At 40.1% G+C, this 16,958-nt stretch overlaps 2 protein-coding genes across 10 annotated transcripts in view; one reads left to right on the top strand and one right to left on the bottom strand.

Moving 5' to 3' along the window:
* Nucleotides 1–173: 173 nt before the first annotated feature.
* LOC140674670 (uncharacterized) lies at nucleotides 174–2,503 on the bottom strand. The gene is made up of 2 exons (XM_072908392.1): nucleotides 2,103–2,503; nucleotides 174–2,010 (listed from the first exon to the last, which is right to left on the bottom strand). Exon 2 carries the CDS (start codon nucleotides 1,843–1,845, stop codon nucleotides 214–216), a length of 1,632 nt encoding a protein of 543 aa, XP_072764493.1. The 5' UTR covers nucleotides 1,846–2,010; nucleotides 2,103–2,503; the 3' UTR covers nucleotides 174–213.
* Nucleotides 2,504–3,371: 868 nt separating this feature from the next.
* Nucleotides 3,372–16,958, top strand: part of Exd (PBX homeobox extradenticle) — a 48,863-nt gene continuing 35,276 nt past the window's right edge. For 3 of the 9 annotated variants that reach the window (XR_012048286.1, XM_072908741.1, XM_072908739.1), the window contains exons 1-2: nucleotides 3,372–5,457; nucleotides 6,891–6,964. Coding sequence is in view for 8 of the 9 variants with exons in the window: in XM_072908741.1 (XP_072764842.1) it covers nucleotides 5,225–5,457; nucleotides 6,891–6,964 (307 nt within the window). In the remaining variant the exon portion in view is untranslated. The remainder of the gene's footprint in view (nucleotides 5,458–6,890; nucleotides 6,965–16,958) is intronic. The other 6 variants (XM_072908742.1, XM_072908744.1, XM_072908747.1 and 3 more) reach the window with 3 other exon arrangements.

Genomic DNA, 16,958 nt, shown 5'->3' with positions numbered 1-16,958 from the left:
TATCATAGTTTTTTTACCAGATTATATTGTATACCAGACAATAATACGAAAATTATTTTTTTATAAAATAAAAAATTAACAAATATATGTGTACGTGAAAACATAATTAATAACATAATATTTGCATGGACAGAAAAAATCTTTATCAGAATAAAAAGTTTAATGTGATGTAATGATGAATTTAATATAATAAATATTAAAATAGAGAGAATGTTATTTATGTGTAGCCTCTTCTATTAATTGTGAGATTCTTAATACAATAAGATTTTTTCCAGCCAAGTTAAAATTATCAAATTCTTCTTCAATAGTGATTGCGTCTTGTATTGTTTTAAAATAAACATGACAATATCGTATATTAGTTTCTAAAATTGTCTTTACGAGCGTAGCTGAAATTGGGTTATATTTCTTAAACAAATGCAAAATATAATGCACGTCATAATTTGCTTGAATATTAGCAACAATTATTTCCTGCATTGGTATAATCATGACACTAGATGAAGCATTCTTGGTTCCAGATTGTGAAGAGCTGTTAGACATCGCATCAAATTCCTTCTGCTTCAATTCTGTATCAGAGATTAATGTTGGCATTTCATCATCATCATTAAATGTATCCTTAGTCATGTAAATATTGGTATCAGGCTTTGTAAAAGACTGAGGGTTACTTTCCTGTTGTTCTAGATTATAACCAGATACTTCACAGTTAATGGAATTTTTTTGTGAAGATGGTAAATGTTGGCTATTGGATATCAGAGAATCTGTATTTAAAAAGTTATTAGTATTGTCCTGACTGGTAGTTGTATTACAAATTAACTTTTCTTCAGTTTCTGAGGATTTTTTATCATAATTGGAATTTGAATGAAGTTGTTTGCTGGTCTCTTCAACTGAATCTTTAGTTCCTGTCGACTGCCAATTTGAATTTCTTTGATCTGCTGTTTTCATATCATTTTTTATATCATTGATTTTATCCTTTTGTGGTAATATGCATATAGTATCTTTACTTTGTAAACCTTCCAAACATGTTATTATTTCTTCTAATGTTTTATATCTTACATGTACAAGTCCACGAGTCTTCTCTACATTGGGATATACAGATAAAACCTTTCCATATGATGAAAACACATGTTTAATCTCCTCTGAAGTAAATTCCTTTTTATTTACAAAATGTATAATGTAAGTTCCATCTTTTGCTATTTTATAATATTTCTCATAATTTATTTTATTTGAAGAATTATTGACTTTATTAGAATTATTAGAATTTTGTTGTCTTAAAGATAGCGAATTGGATACCAATGAGTCTGATTTAAAACTATGTACTGAATTTCTAGAACCAGTATCTGAAAAATTTTCAACATCTTTAAATTGATTATCTTCATTAAAAGTTTGTACATTATGAGTTGAACTTTCTGAAAGTTTTCTATTATCAGCAGAATTCAGATGAAATTGTTTGTTACTACATGTTCTCCAAGATGAGTTTTCCATTGTTGTTACCTGCTGTTGACTTAATCTTTTTTTATCCAATTTGTTTAAATCATTTATTTTAGTCTTTTCTGGCAATAATTGTATCAATTTGTTGTTTACTAAACCTCTTAAACAGTGTTCTACTTCTTCCAATGTTTTATACTTTACAAATCTATATCCATAATCATCCCCAGTAGTATTTACAGCTTTAACTTTTCCATACATTGAAAATATTTTCTTTATTTCATTAACGTTGATCTTATGATGATTTAGAAAATGTAGAGTATAATAGCCATCATTATCTATTTTATAATATTTTTCATAATCCATCGAAATATTTGAATAATTGTTGTCTATTGCTTTCTGATTATAAACTTTTGATTCCATATTTGTCGTATTAAAAAGTATTGTTTTAGCAATAGGTCAAGATATAAAAGTGTAAAATATTTTGTGAATAAATATATATACTTTTTGTATGTAATAAAATTAGACCTCAGTCAAGTTCCAAATCTTTCTGCTAGGTCTTTGTTTGTCGAAGTTATATATTTTCACCTAAATCAATAAAATTAGTATAAAAATATATCTCTTTCTGCTTAGAGTATAATATAAAATAAAATTTACTTTCATTAATAAATTTTTCTTACCTATTAAAAATTGTTTGTAAATATCATAATGTGTTTCAGTCGACATCAAGTAAATAATACTTCCTGGACATGTGCATGCATTACGCACTCGAAATCCATTTATCTAATAACTGAATATTTCTCTGATATTACTAAGTTTTTGTATCTTATTAGATTTAATACGTGTGTCGTAAATACAAGTGATTATCTTCGTGAAAAGCCACGTGTTCAGACTTGTGCATAAAAAAATATTCAACAAGAAATCGTACTACGTTTGATACTACGAGGCAAAAAGCCTCTTCCTCTTTTTGCGTACCTTTTATACGACAGCCAGCGCATCAATGTGCGTCGTGCGCTAGCAGAGATACACACACATACAATTTGGCAACTTCTTTCATTCGCTGCGCTGCTTGGTGCTGCTCTCTGGTGCTGCTCATGAAATACATAGGTCCTTTGCTGTTCAACCGAATGAACTTCGAGCAGCAAAAATTTGCGCCGGAAGTAAGTCAAACTAGGTTAGTAATTTCTAGGAAATTACTAAACTGCTGCTCGCAGCTGCTGCATTTCACTGCCCATGAAATATTAGCTTAAAGGCACCCTTTACTTTTGTCTCTTTGTTTTCTGATTGCCAAATAAACGAATAAAAGTCTTCATAGTGTCATTTAGATGATACATTCATACATCATGACTGTTAGTCCCGAGTTAGTGTTCTGAGAATATGATTGGCTATTGCGACTAATGTAGTGAAAATTCCTAAACATCCATGTGAGTGGTTGTGCGTCATCTACAGACTTTTATATGATCTATGCCTTCAAATAAGAATATAAATACATTTTGAATTTTTACTAGTCTTTATAATATTAGACTGAATGAATTGCTGTGTTTGAAGATAAAAGATAAAGTTGACTAGAAATATTAACGCCGGCATCTCTCATTTCTATAGGTATACTTATTACGATTAATCTATATACACAATAATAATCCACACGCAAGCTTGGATAATTTGAAACGTCAGATTAATTAATATTCGAATTAAAAAAAAAAAAAAAAAAAAAAAAATAAAATAAGCTTCCTAACAAGCCTAAAACCTAAGTTAAATTATAATGCATTAACATTTTCGTATTCACTAAGTTTTTATATATTATATTATTCTGATATAGATAATTCGTGTGGATATTATACGCGCGCGAGTTCAGAAGCCGAGCTGCAAAAATATATATATATATATATATATATATATATGTGGAACCACGCCGCGCGTTTGATTTAGTAGGTTTCCCGCTTCGCGAACATGGCTGCTCGTGTCCACGGCAGCCATCTTGCGTTCGACCTGCGCACGAACGAGTATCCGTAATTTACGACTCGCACACAGACGCGCGAGCCCCTCTCGTCCGCACAACGCGTTTTCGCGATCCGCGACGCGCGTCATCGCGATCCGCGAACTCCCCCTCCCCTCCCGGGTAATCGGCCTCGATCGAGGGACGGCTCGAAATATTCGCGCGGCAAAAAAAAAAAAAAAAAAAAGAGGAACAAGAGGAGCAATTGCGAAGAGTAGATGGAGCTTGCGCCGTCTGTGAAGAGTTGACATCGTTCGAGGATAAAATTCGTCCAGGTCTCCTGGAGCCGACGTGTTCGCATCTCCGTGGGAAGTGTTTATTTTTTCATCCGCGAGGTGTAAAGTGCCGCTCGCGGAGAAGAGGTTAAGTTAGGTTATACGCTCGCGCTGACGAACGCGGTGCCGTGAGGTCACGCCGTCGTAAATAAGAAGGTGGATGCGCACGCGGACAAGGGATCGGCATCGGCCTGCGAGCAGGAGGGAGAGACGCGGCGACGGCCGAGTGCATGGGACGCTCTGATTGGCCGCGGCGGCTGCTATGGCCGCCGATTGGCGCACGCACGCACAGTATCAGTATCGCCGAGGTACACGTACGCTCACGTATATCCGCGAGCGAGTCGCGTAGCAGTCGCTCGAGCGGCCGAGAACAGTGAGAGGAGCGACGGAAACGGTCGGTTCGCGCGCGTCGTCGTCGTCGTCGTCGTCGTCGTCGCCGTCGCCGTCGTCGTCGTCGTCGTCGTCGTCAGGTCGTCATCTTTGTGGTTGCCTTGTAAAGCGGAAGAGGTTCGTGCGCGACGAATGGACTCGGAAAACGACGCCGATCTTCCTTAGCAGTAACGTGTAGAGAGTCGCACACCGACGAGGAAGAAAGATAAGAGAGAAAGAGAGATATTATATATATATATATATATATACACATATATATATATAATATATACATATATATATATATATATATATATACACACACATAGTGGAGACGTCGTGACGAGGGAAGGAGTGCGGGCCCGGGCGCGACGCCGACCGTCTCGACACAACCGCGTATACGTAAAACTCGACAATCCGTCAAAGTTTAAACCAACATTTTCCCCGTTGATCCTATATTGTGTATACCAGAATTTAGAAACTGAAATAATTAGAAGTGCGAGTGCGAGTGGAACGGACAAAGATAGAAGATCGGAGATTTGGAAGGTAAGCGTGCGCCGCAAGAGCGAGGGAGACAGAGAGAGAGAGAGAGAGAGCGAGATCGAGCGTCGGAGGGAGAGAGAGAGAGAAAGAGAAAGAGCGAGAGAAAGGAACAAAACGGAGCGTGCGGAGTTAAACTGCCGAACGATACGCGCAGAAGGACAAAGACCACGGCGTCAGCATAACCTCCAATACTCTCGCGTTTCGGGGATCGCTGCGGGAAGCAGCAGTGCATGAAGTCACGAGGTATTCGCAACGACAGAGATAAAAAAGCGGGAGAGAGATAATATATTTTTGCAAGTGTGCACAGGTTTCCGAGGCAAGAGAGCACGTGCATCGTCACACCCGGCATCGTTCCCCGGAAGTCTAAAGTTCGTGCAAGTTTCTTCTTGCCCGATGCGTTCTTTTTCGCCGCCCGGTATACGAGTAAACGCGTAGGTGTGTGCGTGCGTGCGAGTGCGTGCGAGTGCGCTCCGTCGGTCGTTTACGACGGAGCAAATATAAGTAAACACACATTCGGACCATACATACCCACACACACATACATACGAACGTGTGACACGCGACACCGGTGGTCGACTGGAGCCACCACCGAGATCCAAGGCAGCGGAGGTTTCGGTTGATGGATGAGACTGGCAATATGCTACAACACGGAGGTTCAGGTGTGGGTCTGATGGGTGGAAACCAGGGCCAGGCGGCCCAGAACACGGCGGGTTATGGCAGCATGGGCCCGGTCGACGGCACCGCGACCCAGGGCCCCGACCAGGCGGTCGAGGCCAGAAAACAGGACATCGGCGAGATTCTGCAGCAGATTATGAACATCACCGATCAGAGCTTGGACGAGGCGCAAGCGAGGTATGTGTATCCCTTTTCCGCCATTTTTTTAACGTGCTTGCGCGCGGAATGCGTCTTTTAATTTCGTTGAACCTTGCTCCTCTCGAGATATCCCCCTTCGATCGCCTTTGTAATTTTTAATTTTAATTTCAAATCACTTGTGACAATAATCGCATATTTCATATTTATAATGTTCTGTATTAATGTAGGAGTGCAATATTTAATATCGCTATACGAGCTATTGCTTTTGTGTGGGTGCTAAAATACTGGACATACACGCATCGATGATGTATCGCAGTAGAAATTATCCTCAACTCGTTAATCGTACAATTAAAGATTTAATGGTACTTTACGAGGTCGATTCGTTACGCTTATATTCCGCGTGTAAATTCTCATAAAATCAAGATGATGTTTGCGCGATATAAAATACGATGTGTGTGCTGTGTATGGTGGCTTTTATTTCGAATTTCGAAATAATACGATTCATGGGAGAGCGCGTTATATTGCATAGATTACGTATCAAAGTACTTGTATATAAGTATCTCATCGGTTCTTGTAACGTCACGCACACACGAGATGTGCATTTTCATATTTATTTTAAGAAATATAAAGCACGCAATCTTTACGGTTTAATTGTATGAAATGAAAGATAATTAATGACGATGATGAGAAAACAACACACATGTTATCTACGTGCAATTACGCTTGGCAAATTACAGCGCGTCGTAATCAGTTTAATTTATCTCACGGAATACATTTCGATAAATATCCACTTTATCTATGGACGATGATTCGACAGCTGAATATGCAAACTTCTTCTGTATTTATCTAAATACGAGCCGCGATGGGGCTCGACGTTACGTTTGCAAATAAACAACTGTCAGAGGCATCAAAATAGGCTGCTCGACACGCGAAATTTCTCGTATATATATATATCTGACCATATCTATGGCCACATACGCATTTTAACCGACCGTATACATATTCACCTGGCTGTGCCTCGCGTGTTATATTTAAGTATCTCGGTCCGCGTGTGTGTGTGTGTGTGTGTTTGATGTCGCTACAAAGAGTGTCAGATGTGCCTCCCACGAGAATATACACATGCATTCCATGCAGAATGGAATAGAGCTCTTGTAATTTCACAGCGCGCGTTAAACGTTAGCCATTTAAATACAGCCCTGAATTAAGTGTACGACCCTGAATTAAGTTAACGCTTTTATTAATACCGAGCCGGCTCATTTTGATGTAATCAAGGTGTCATTAAATGCGTATAATCTAATGTAATTTACATACCGAATGGCACATCTAGATTTATCTCTTGCTTTTGTTGTGAGATCGATCTTTTTCCTTTGAATATTTTTCTTCTCTTTTGTTTCGTTAATAATCTTGGCAATTTTTAGCAAAAAACTATACTTGATTATACATGCTATATTATAATTTGCTCTTGCTTGCAGGAAACACACTCTCAATTGTCATAGGATGAAGCCTGCTCTGTTTTCCGTCCTTTGCGAGATCAAGGAGAAGACAGGTGAGCGATTTTTTTTCCGGCATTGCCGTTTATTCTTTTTATCTGGATCATTAAACTTTACACACGAATGGTTCGCTTATTTCATGTCGTGCTAACAAATGAATGGAATTTTTAAATGAGTCAATTTTGGTGCAATAAACCGGCGCTCGCACCTTTCTATAGAGATTAACCGTAGAGATTCCAACGATTTCTCTCGCGTCATATCGCTGCAACACCGTGTATATTCATATACACATGTACGTACGCATGTATTTTCATGCGACGCGGAAATCGAACGTTGCGAGGATATATTATTTATGCAACGTCATTGATTATATCTGCTCCTCGCGAGTGGGAGTTTTATTTCCCGCTCCTCTCCCCCTTCTTCTCTCCCTGTAGGCGCGAGTTATTGTGTGTCATAAATCATCGGTCTTATTTAAAGCGCTGACTTTCGACGCCCGGTTGTGTTTGGAATTGATTTTTAAATTGCGTTTTTTTTTAAACTCTCGAATCGATTGGTTTGAAAAAAAAAAAAAAAAAAAGTAGGGCGAGACGAGACTAGGAGAGCCAATATAGTTTAAAAGAAAATTCAATTTTGATGTGGGGAAAAAAATTTCTACATTTAATTATCGTGAAAGAAACGATAAGTAAAGTCTGCATTTCAAGTTTTACTTACGGCCTCGATTGAACATATTGAGACGGCGAGCTCCGAGAATTCAATCTCCGAATAGCATACCCAACTTCTTTATCGCGGTAATATCGCCGACATTTCGAGTCGTTGTCGCGGCTCATAAGCGCGGTAGACCGAAATCGAGGAATCGGAAGAGATCCCTATCTGCAACCCCCGCGTTTACGCTCCCTTCGGCCACCCTTGTTGCCGCGCGACCCCTGCGGCCCCCATTTGAAACTCGTAAACATAATTTTTATGCGATGTTTGGATTACTTTTACGCGCGGATCAAGAGACCGCGAAACGCGCAATTATTTTCGGGGGAGGAAATGATCAAGAAAGAAAAAGGAGAGAGAGAGAGAGAGAAAAGAGGGAGAGAGCTAAAGCGAGGAGTTCTGAGAAAGATCGGTGGGAGGTTGCCGATTTACGTCAAAAGTATTCGGTAGGGGTGGAAGAACTACACCACCACGCCCTTCACATGCTAAGCTATCCCCTTTCGCATCAGTTCTCCGGCAAGTATGCGTGCACTACATAGATTCACGCGTAGACGTACATATACACGCACGAATAGTCACGAGGGTCGTTGCCGAAGCACAGGCACAGTGAATGTCAGCAACGACATTCCACGTTTGTGTGACGTTATGCTATTTCGGTAATATTCCAAAAGGGCGTTGGGCTCACTTACGACGAGAGGAGACGATGCCCTTTTCGTGGTCGAAAAGAAACGAGATCCCTATTGGCTGTTCTTTCGTAATTTTATTGAAAATATTTTTGGATTCTTTCTGCATTTTTTAAAATTTATTACTCTTATTATATTTTTTTCTCTGTTATTTATAGTTGGTTGTATCGGAATTTTAAATTGTGCTTTACCTGAAACTTTTTGAGAGGGTTATTGACCTTTGTGTCTCAAGTATAGTGCTGACGCAAACGGTAAAAGAGAAAATATTTCGTTGAGATGTTTTATAGAGAAATTATTTTTTATGATATTTCACAAAGAGATCTGTTTAAGATATAACACATTACTAATTACATGTATTTACCTTTATTTATAAAATGTTTAGAAACACACATTTTTTTTTATTTTAACACATATTTTACTCAACATTGAATATTCTATGATATATAAAAAAAAATTTATAATAATTGAACTTAATAATGCTTTCTATACCTATATGATAATATTTTAAAGCAATTGAAATATATTCAGAACGTGCGATTTTAATATATTTTATTAGATTTTCAGCGCTTCGTAAAAAATGTTTACTTCTGTATTTCAATACAATATTAGACTTTAAACTAGTATTATCCAAAATAATATTAAAGTCAATGACGACACATATTACATGGAAGAAAAATTCGAAGCATCCTTTAACGTGGGAGAAAGAAGAGAGGCGAGGGCGAGAGAGAGAGAGAGAGAGAGAGAGAGGCAGCTCGGTTCGGGTTTATCGTAAACAAAAAGGGCGTCAAAGCATGATGAGTACTCGAGACGATGAATCGTTTTAATGGTCCTGTATCTTTTACGAGTTTCACCAGCCAGGCTGCGTGCAATGCACGCGTGCGCGGAAAAATGTACCGAGAGCTATCTTTCTCTCTCTCTCTCTCCCTCTCTCTCTCGCGTTGCGGGAAAAAGCGAGAGACGCGAGATAGTCGTAGTTGAGTTTATGGGCGATGGCTGACGAGGCAGTGAAAAAGTACTAAACCGAGAGGAGCAGATAAACGCTATGTTAAGCAGACCGTTTTACCAGCCATTTAATATAATCTGCTCTCGCGTTCGCTCGCTCGCGCACCCCGCTCAGATAGCTTCAGTATCAGGACCGTACGAAGGAGGGCTTTACTTCTTTGTTCGATGCCGACGGTACGATGCGCGAGTTTTATTGAACGAACCATTTGAAGGAATCTAAATTTCTTGCGAAAATTTACGTTAACTTTTCAGATGATCCGCTGTTACATAAAAGTTGTGTCGTAATCTTAAATGTGCAGATGTTACGCGCAGTATGTTTCTCAAGTATTTAGATGGGAGAAAAAAGTCTCCATCTTATTGTTTATACTCTGAAAGTTTAGCTCGAGAGATACGATCACATTTAACGACGCGATTATGAGATATGCAATCATAGACGACTCGTTGTTTGATTCGCGTTAATGGACTGTCCTACCCTCTCGGATATCACGCATAGTGATCGATCGGTGCCTCTATCTAAAAGTCAGAGTCAGCCTCCGAATACGATTTGTCACGGTCAAATTGGTAGAGAGACGTTTTCCTCCCGTAGTACTCTGCGCTGATCTTCGAAAACCTGTTTTCGGGGTGAACACACCGCTCAGAACGATTTCCCATGGGACACGCGTAGATCCTGAATACCGACAAGAAGACAGTAAGAGAAGTAAGGGTGAGGGACAGGGGGGGAGGGAGGTCAACCCGAAATCCGCGGGATTTCTCGACTCTGCCTTTTCAACCGTGGCCCCAATCCCCTTCTTCTTTTTTTTTCGTCCTCTTGTGTGTGGACAGCTTCTCGCCGTATATACAGAGCAGTTCGCATAATCCTGCGCATGAAAAAATCTCGAGAGATAGCATTGGATACAGGGTATAATCCAGCAGGGGTTAAAATCCGGCCTGCGCAATAAATGGTCATTTCGATAATTATCGAGCGCGGAGAATCGTCGGACGATAAACTTTTCGGCGCGCGCGCATGATAAAACAAACAAAATTAATCCGCGGCCAAACAGAGATAATTCGGCTGGATAATAATCCGCGTCGCTGCCATTAATCACGGATCGGCCGGTTATTGATTTAGCGCGGCGCGTACTGTGATTGGCTGACTTTACTTACGGTTCGTCATTGCGCGCTTATGACGCATGTTGCTGCGTGCGATCGGTTATTACATAGGATATCCTGTGCGTGTATACGGACACCTCCCCGTCCATCGTGAGGATTTATTTAATCGTAGAGTAGCACGAACCGCGTCCTCCGTGAATCTGCAGTTTCGAAACAACGGTCAACCCGCGCTAACAATTAAAAATCCATATTCGATTTGGCCGCCGGCCAGTAATTCTATTTCCCTTCGCGCACACCTATAACGCGTGCAATACCCTTCGTGTACGATGCTTCTGTCATTGTCGTTACTCGGCGTCGCTCGACATTTTCAGCTTAGCGCGTTCTTCATCGGGGGGAAAAAAAAAATCAATACCTTTATTAATCGGGAATGATCGAAAAAACTAACAATTTTATTCCCTTACAAACGACAAATATGTATAATATATCTTGCGCAAATTTTCTACAAAGACGTGTATATTCTATTCTTGTAGCCCCCTCTGCGTTGAACGATATGTTAATATTAATCCGAAAGGCGAAACGAGGAATCCATGCTAGCCTCGAGCACTGCATTTTGCTGCAACTAGCCGACCTTGATTTCGCAGAACGCATTTCACGCTGCATTCACCCTCGCCCTTATCTCCCACATAATTAATAGTTCCATGTACTTCTATTTATTTACGAATTGAATTTTCTTCCTCAATGCACCGGATAAACACGCTCTTGTGCATTTGATTATCTTTAAACGATTAAAAATTTATTTACTTTATATTTCTTTTCTTGAAAATAAAAATCACTCAAGATATATTTTTCAGAAATTAAAATTGTAAATATATATATATATATATAATAAGATACTTATATATTATAAATATATAAAGAAAGAATATAAATTTGATATAAAAAATTCTCAATATTTCTATGTGTATTATAAGAAATAAAAAACATAGAGCCGAAAACGTAAAGAAATGGACACTTGAAATAAAGTTAATCGCGCGTTTTATTATTGTTGTTACAATATACTGAAACGTGGCTTCGATTTTCGAGAAGTTGACGCCGCTCATTCCGGCTCCAGCTGGAATGTCGTTCCCCTAGCTTTGCTTTCCTTTTCTTCTTGTTTCTGCGCCTTGCTCCCCCCTCCCTCCCTCCCTCTCTCCCTCTCTCTCTCTCTCTCTCTCTCTCTCTCTCTCTCTCTCTCTGTCTTTTTCATCTGTGATGCTCACATGCAGATGGGGTTCCAGCATCCCAAGGTAAACCGGCCTTTGACTTTCTCGCTCTCTCCTTTTCTGTGGCCATTCTCGCTTTCTCCTTCTCTCTCTCTCTTTCGTCTTTTCGAGTCTCGAACTTCACGGAGTCGACTAACGAGATTTGTCCGATTCGAAAGTACGCTGCAACACGCGCGCGCATACTGATTTATCGCAAAAAACTCGCACGCTCGCGGTAAATCGCAAAGTATGTGCACGCTCCCTTTCGTTAAGGAAACGTTAGAGAAACGTTTCTTAACGTCCACGTTCTCGCTTGCGCGAAAAACGAGCCCGGGTTGATTCCCATGATTCGCTTTAATTAACTCGGGCGATTACGCGTCGCGCGTTATTCGTTAATTAGCGGCTTGCTGTGACGACGAAAAGACGGCCGCGATACGCGCGAGTTATTACGCATTGTGTATACCTATATATGTAGATGCTGATAAGAAGAGGCGCGCGGCGGCCCCCTTATATTATCAAGTAGCGAAATTACCGTAATGCTCGTATCATAGATAACATACGTACATATTGTTCCCGAGCGTTGTTGTATTTATCAGCGAATACCTAATCCTACCTAATGTCACTGTGGATTGCTACTTTAGACCGTTTTCCTTATTCCCTGTTAAAACTGCCTTAATTTACATCGTCCTTCAAAATTTATACGTAAAAATAGATACGTATCTTTCTTCCGTGCGCGAACTCTTTGCGTTGCAGCAACGATACAAGGAAACAAAAAGGGGAATTGAAGAAAAAAGGAGGAAGAGAAAGAGAGAGAACGAGGAGCTATTGTGCTGTCAAGTCGTACACGACAGTTGTACAGTGGTACCGTTAACGGAATTGCATTTAAGTCGCTTTAATTGCGCAGAGTTGCTGACCGGAAGTCGTCGTTATGGTCATTGCTCTCGCGGCGGGACCACTCTCTTGTTATTTGGCGATTTAATTTGAAGTTGATGAGGCAAGCTTCGTTAAAACGAAACTTTTTCGAGCGTGAAAACGTTTTTCGGGTCTGAAGAGGGTCGCGTTATTTTCGCCAGACAAACAAATCTAATACGCCGAATCGAACGTTAAATATCTAGAGTGTCAAGAGAGGGTTGCGCTTTGTGGAGTTTGTCGTGCGTGTGACACGCCACGCGCGTGCAATGCACGCGCGCAGGAGGTCGATTTAACAAACCATACGTTACGCCGCGATAAAATCGCTCAAACCTATAAACTTCGAGCTCGAGCTCGAAGGTGCGGGTCCGTTATATCATAAAAATCCAGTAAAATAAGCTCGTAAACTGAGCGAGAGACGGAGAGAGAACGAAAAGAAGAGAGAAAGCGACGGTTCACGTTGTCGCGTTGCAGTATAAACTCTCCTTGCGAATATGTGCTCACGCGCGTGCATGCGTGATATTGTAAAGTACACGTATTCGATATCTCGAAGCACGAATTACGAACGAGATGCCGATACAAATTGCTTTCACGAGTATGTAAATGAAAAGATTATATTCGATAATATAAGATCGCTTTTTTCAAGCCAAAGATATTTTTTTTTTTTAATTAGTTATGGTTTTTATATCATTTATTTTTTAATTAATTTTGAATATAATGTTTTTATTGAAGGAAAGGTACTAAAAAATCGATTTTTTAATCTCTTATTTTTTTATTTCTAGCTGAAAATTCAAAATAAAAATTCGATGCCTAGAGTACGAGTTTTTGAAGAGTAAATTAATTAAACGGATCAATTTTTCATCAGCTCTGATAAAGTTTTAATGTTTAATTGGTGAGAAATATTATTATTTATTTTTTAATTAATTATGAATATAATGTTTTTATTGAAGGAAAGGTACTAAAAAATCAATTTTTGAATTTCTTATTTTTCTATTTCTAGCTGAAAATTCAAAATAAAACTTCAATGCCTAGAGTAAATTAATTAAGCGGATCAATTTTTTATCAGCTCTGATAAAGTTTTAATGTTTAATCGCTGAGAAATATTAACATATTGATTTGAAAATTCACGTGTCGGGATATTTGTTTCCTTTAATATAATACAATTATATATTTTATTATATTTATTATATATATCTTATTTTTATGGTTGCACATACACACTAGACAGAATGTATCTATGGCGTGTTATAAATAGTTCAGGTAATCTTTACTTCTTACATGTCAATTATAATATACATACCGTGCGATATCTTACAATTCAATTTTATCAGATCGCCGAACAAATCTTAGATTATCTTGGTCAGTACATTCACGTCTTAGTGCGGACAAGAGAGAATGATCTTTCGAGAGGCTAATTGGAAGACTCTCGAGGGCTACTCTCGGCGCTCCTATACAGGGCCAGCGTTCTCTTAATCGTATGGTAATTCTATGGAGATTGCATGAGGCGAAGAGAGAAGCTCGTGGCTCAGGATCGTTAGGCCCTTTTCGTCCCCGCCGGGGGACTTAAACCCCTGTCCTGCCTTTCCACCAACTAACGGCGTTCCGCTATCCGGCTTCCAATCATTCCTCCTGTGCTCCTTACCCATCATCTTCCTTGCTCCCTTTTAAGAAACTTATTTTTCATTTTGTCCACCTCGTTGCTCTTGTCAAAAATAAATTCGTGAAAGGTACGATTACTCTTTACTCTATCATTTAATTTTTTTTGCATAATATATATATATAAGCAAAAACTAATATATTTATTTTTTAAATATTTTGATTAATTTAATTTATATAATAATTAAATTGGTTGATTTTTTTTTACAGCAAGTAAAATAATTATTTTATTGCTTATTACATATTTAATGCGACGTCAATAGCCTGATGAGGTATAACTCATAGCTTTATCATCGGAGGCTTCCACCTTCCTTTAACGCCTTCCTTTTCTCCAGTTTTCCCTCTTATATTCTTCCTTGAGTAGAGACCTGAAGTGACAAGTGAATGGCGTGCCACCCTCGAGAGGGGAAGGAGAGGCATAACAATAACCTCGCGTTGTTCCTTGCCGCGAAATAAGTATCATACTGTCTCGTTTTCATATACATGCGGACAATTTCAGACACGCGACGACCTGTCGCAATTGCCACTGTCAGTTTGCGTCGGAAAGAAGCCTGCGATTATGCGCGCGCGAACGCTCGCATGCGTATATGTATTATATGTATATGCACGTACAAACGTCACTTACTCTATCGCGCGCAAATACGAGCGTTATCGTTGATCTAACTCCATTCCAATTCCGTCTGAGTACCAGATGACAGGAGAGCGACAGCTCATCCTCAACGCGAGCTGTCCCTCCCCCGCTGTCTATCATCGGTAGGAGAATATATCGGCCATAATTTTATCGCGAGCTAAATTAGAGACCGGCATATAAGTGTCGTTTTGTTCCTTCTTCCACAACTCCATCGCATTACGTTATTTATGTATCAATAACTCCGCAATATTCCTATATTATTTTATATAGTGTCTTCAGGAAGATAAATTTATTACCGATGATTTTAAATGATGTATAAATGCAATTATCCAGTAAGAAAATTTAGACTGTGTTATGTAACGTATTTACATTGCGACTTTCTTTTTTATAAGCCAAACATTTCTGAATTATTAATTATTCACAGGTATATTTAATTGTAATTTATAAATATTTTATAGCTACACAAACCCATGCGAGAGTTCGAAGAGTTTAAGCAGACAAAAAGATATTCGGAAGATTTTCGACGAGAGAGAATAATCTCTTAACTTGCGTTTTGCAGCAACAACGCGATAACTGTAATCTATTATTATTCCCTTCGTAATACCAATTTGAATTCAAATATCACGTAGTTGAAATATATCTCGATGCCGCGCCGTCGGCTGCCCCGGGAGCCCACTTCTTGTTTTCGCGGCGATGCAATGTGCACGCCATTTATGGGGCGGTACATAGAACAGCGGGGGAGAGATGCTCGCACAGAGCCGTGAGGTGCCGGCGGATAAAAGAGCGAGAGAGGAAAGAGCGGCAAAGGCGAGAGGGAACGCGAAGGAACCTCCATCTCGGGCTCGAGATTTCATTAAAATTCATGAACCGTACGCGCGACTTGCGCCTCTTCGCCGCGGTGGTCTTTGAGTTTTGCGCGTTACGAAGAAGCCCATCCACCGACGTGGATGGATCAGAGAGAGAGAGAGAGAGAGAAAGAGAGAAAGGACAAGGAGGCGAGTGGAGAAGCGGGGTGGGGGGGGGGGGACGTCAGCTATGAATAATACAGGGAACTTCTAATTGCGCGAGACAAAACTCCATGTAGTTGGAAACTTTTGTCCCGGCTATACGAGGAGGAGAGAACTTTCGCAACTCTCGCAAAACTTAGCGCTTGTTTTACCGCTCGACTCATCCTCCACCTCCTCCTGCTACTATATAGTACGCGCCGCGTCGTCTCGCCGGAAGTCAGCGCGGAATCGCCGCGGCTCTCTTATATATCGTTATTCCTCGATCGCATCCGCACGCCGTTCGTCGCGAACTTTGTTCCTTTCGCCGTTCGATTTTTCCTGGAATTTGCTCCGAGATGCCGAGAAGATGCGCTCGCTGGTCTTCGCTCCGGTCATAATCGGCGACTCTATGCCAGTCTCGTTCATTTTATCTATTCAAGATAAAGTGAAGGGGGGATATCGAGTTTTAACATACACATTATTTTTTCCGAGTATAGTTGCAAAAACTTCTTGTTTTGTTTTTAAATTTTTTAAACTTTGAAACAATAATGCTCGTGCAAATTTATTCCGGCGATGATCAAAGTCATTTGACAGGTCGTTTCGGCGCGAGAGAGAAACGGTCGGTAAACTCTGAGTGTGTTGTCTTTCGCGCTCCCTCTCGCGATCTTGCTCCGTCTTTATTCTTTCCCTCGTTCACCATCCAACGACGGTGCTCGCATAGGTGTCGGCAATGAAGAGAGGGATATCGTTTCTACGGTTAGGGTGTGTTCAACCCCCGTACTCAGGGGTGGCTGTAACGTCGCTCGTAAAAACACCGTAAACTCGACAGCAACAGGTCCCGTGTGTCTGCGGCAGAGGAGCGTCCGCCGCTCTCGGAATATGACGGGAGTGCGCGGGGCGTCGCGACGCCTCGCTGCGTCACTGACGACTTTTTGTCCCCTCCTTCCTTCGCTTCGCAAGATTATGATTACGCGAATAGCGTGGAAAATTTATTTTCGTCAAACGCGCCGCGCCTCGCCGCGCCGGTCCGATGTTTCTCTTATAATCTTTCGACGTCAATCGAGAGATGTTTAAAAATAAAATAAAAGCTTTCTTCTGTATCCCTCCTCCCTCTCTATCTTTTTCTTTTCAGATATACTCGGTAGGTGTTAAAT

This window comes from Anoplolepis gracilipes, chromosome 16 (genome assembly GCF_047496725.1).
Source record: "Anoplolepis gracilipes chromosome 16, ASM4749672v1, whole genome shotgun sequence".
Lineage (NCBI taxonomy): Eukaryota > Metazoa > Arthropoda > Insecta > Hymenoptera > Formicidae > Anoplolepis > Anoplolepis gracilipes.
The sequence above is the reverse complement of the archived record's forward strand: the minus strand, read 5'-3'. Positions and strand labels throughout refer to the sequence as shown.

Excerpts from the sequence above, each read along its gene's own strand:
- LOC140674670 (XM_072908392.1), bottom strand. The coding sequence starts at position 1,845 with ATGGAATCAAAAGTTTATAATCAGAAAGCAATAGACAACAATTATTCA.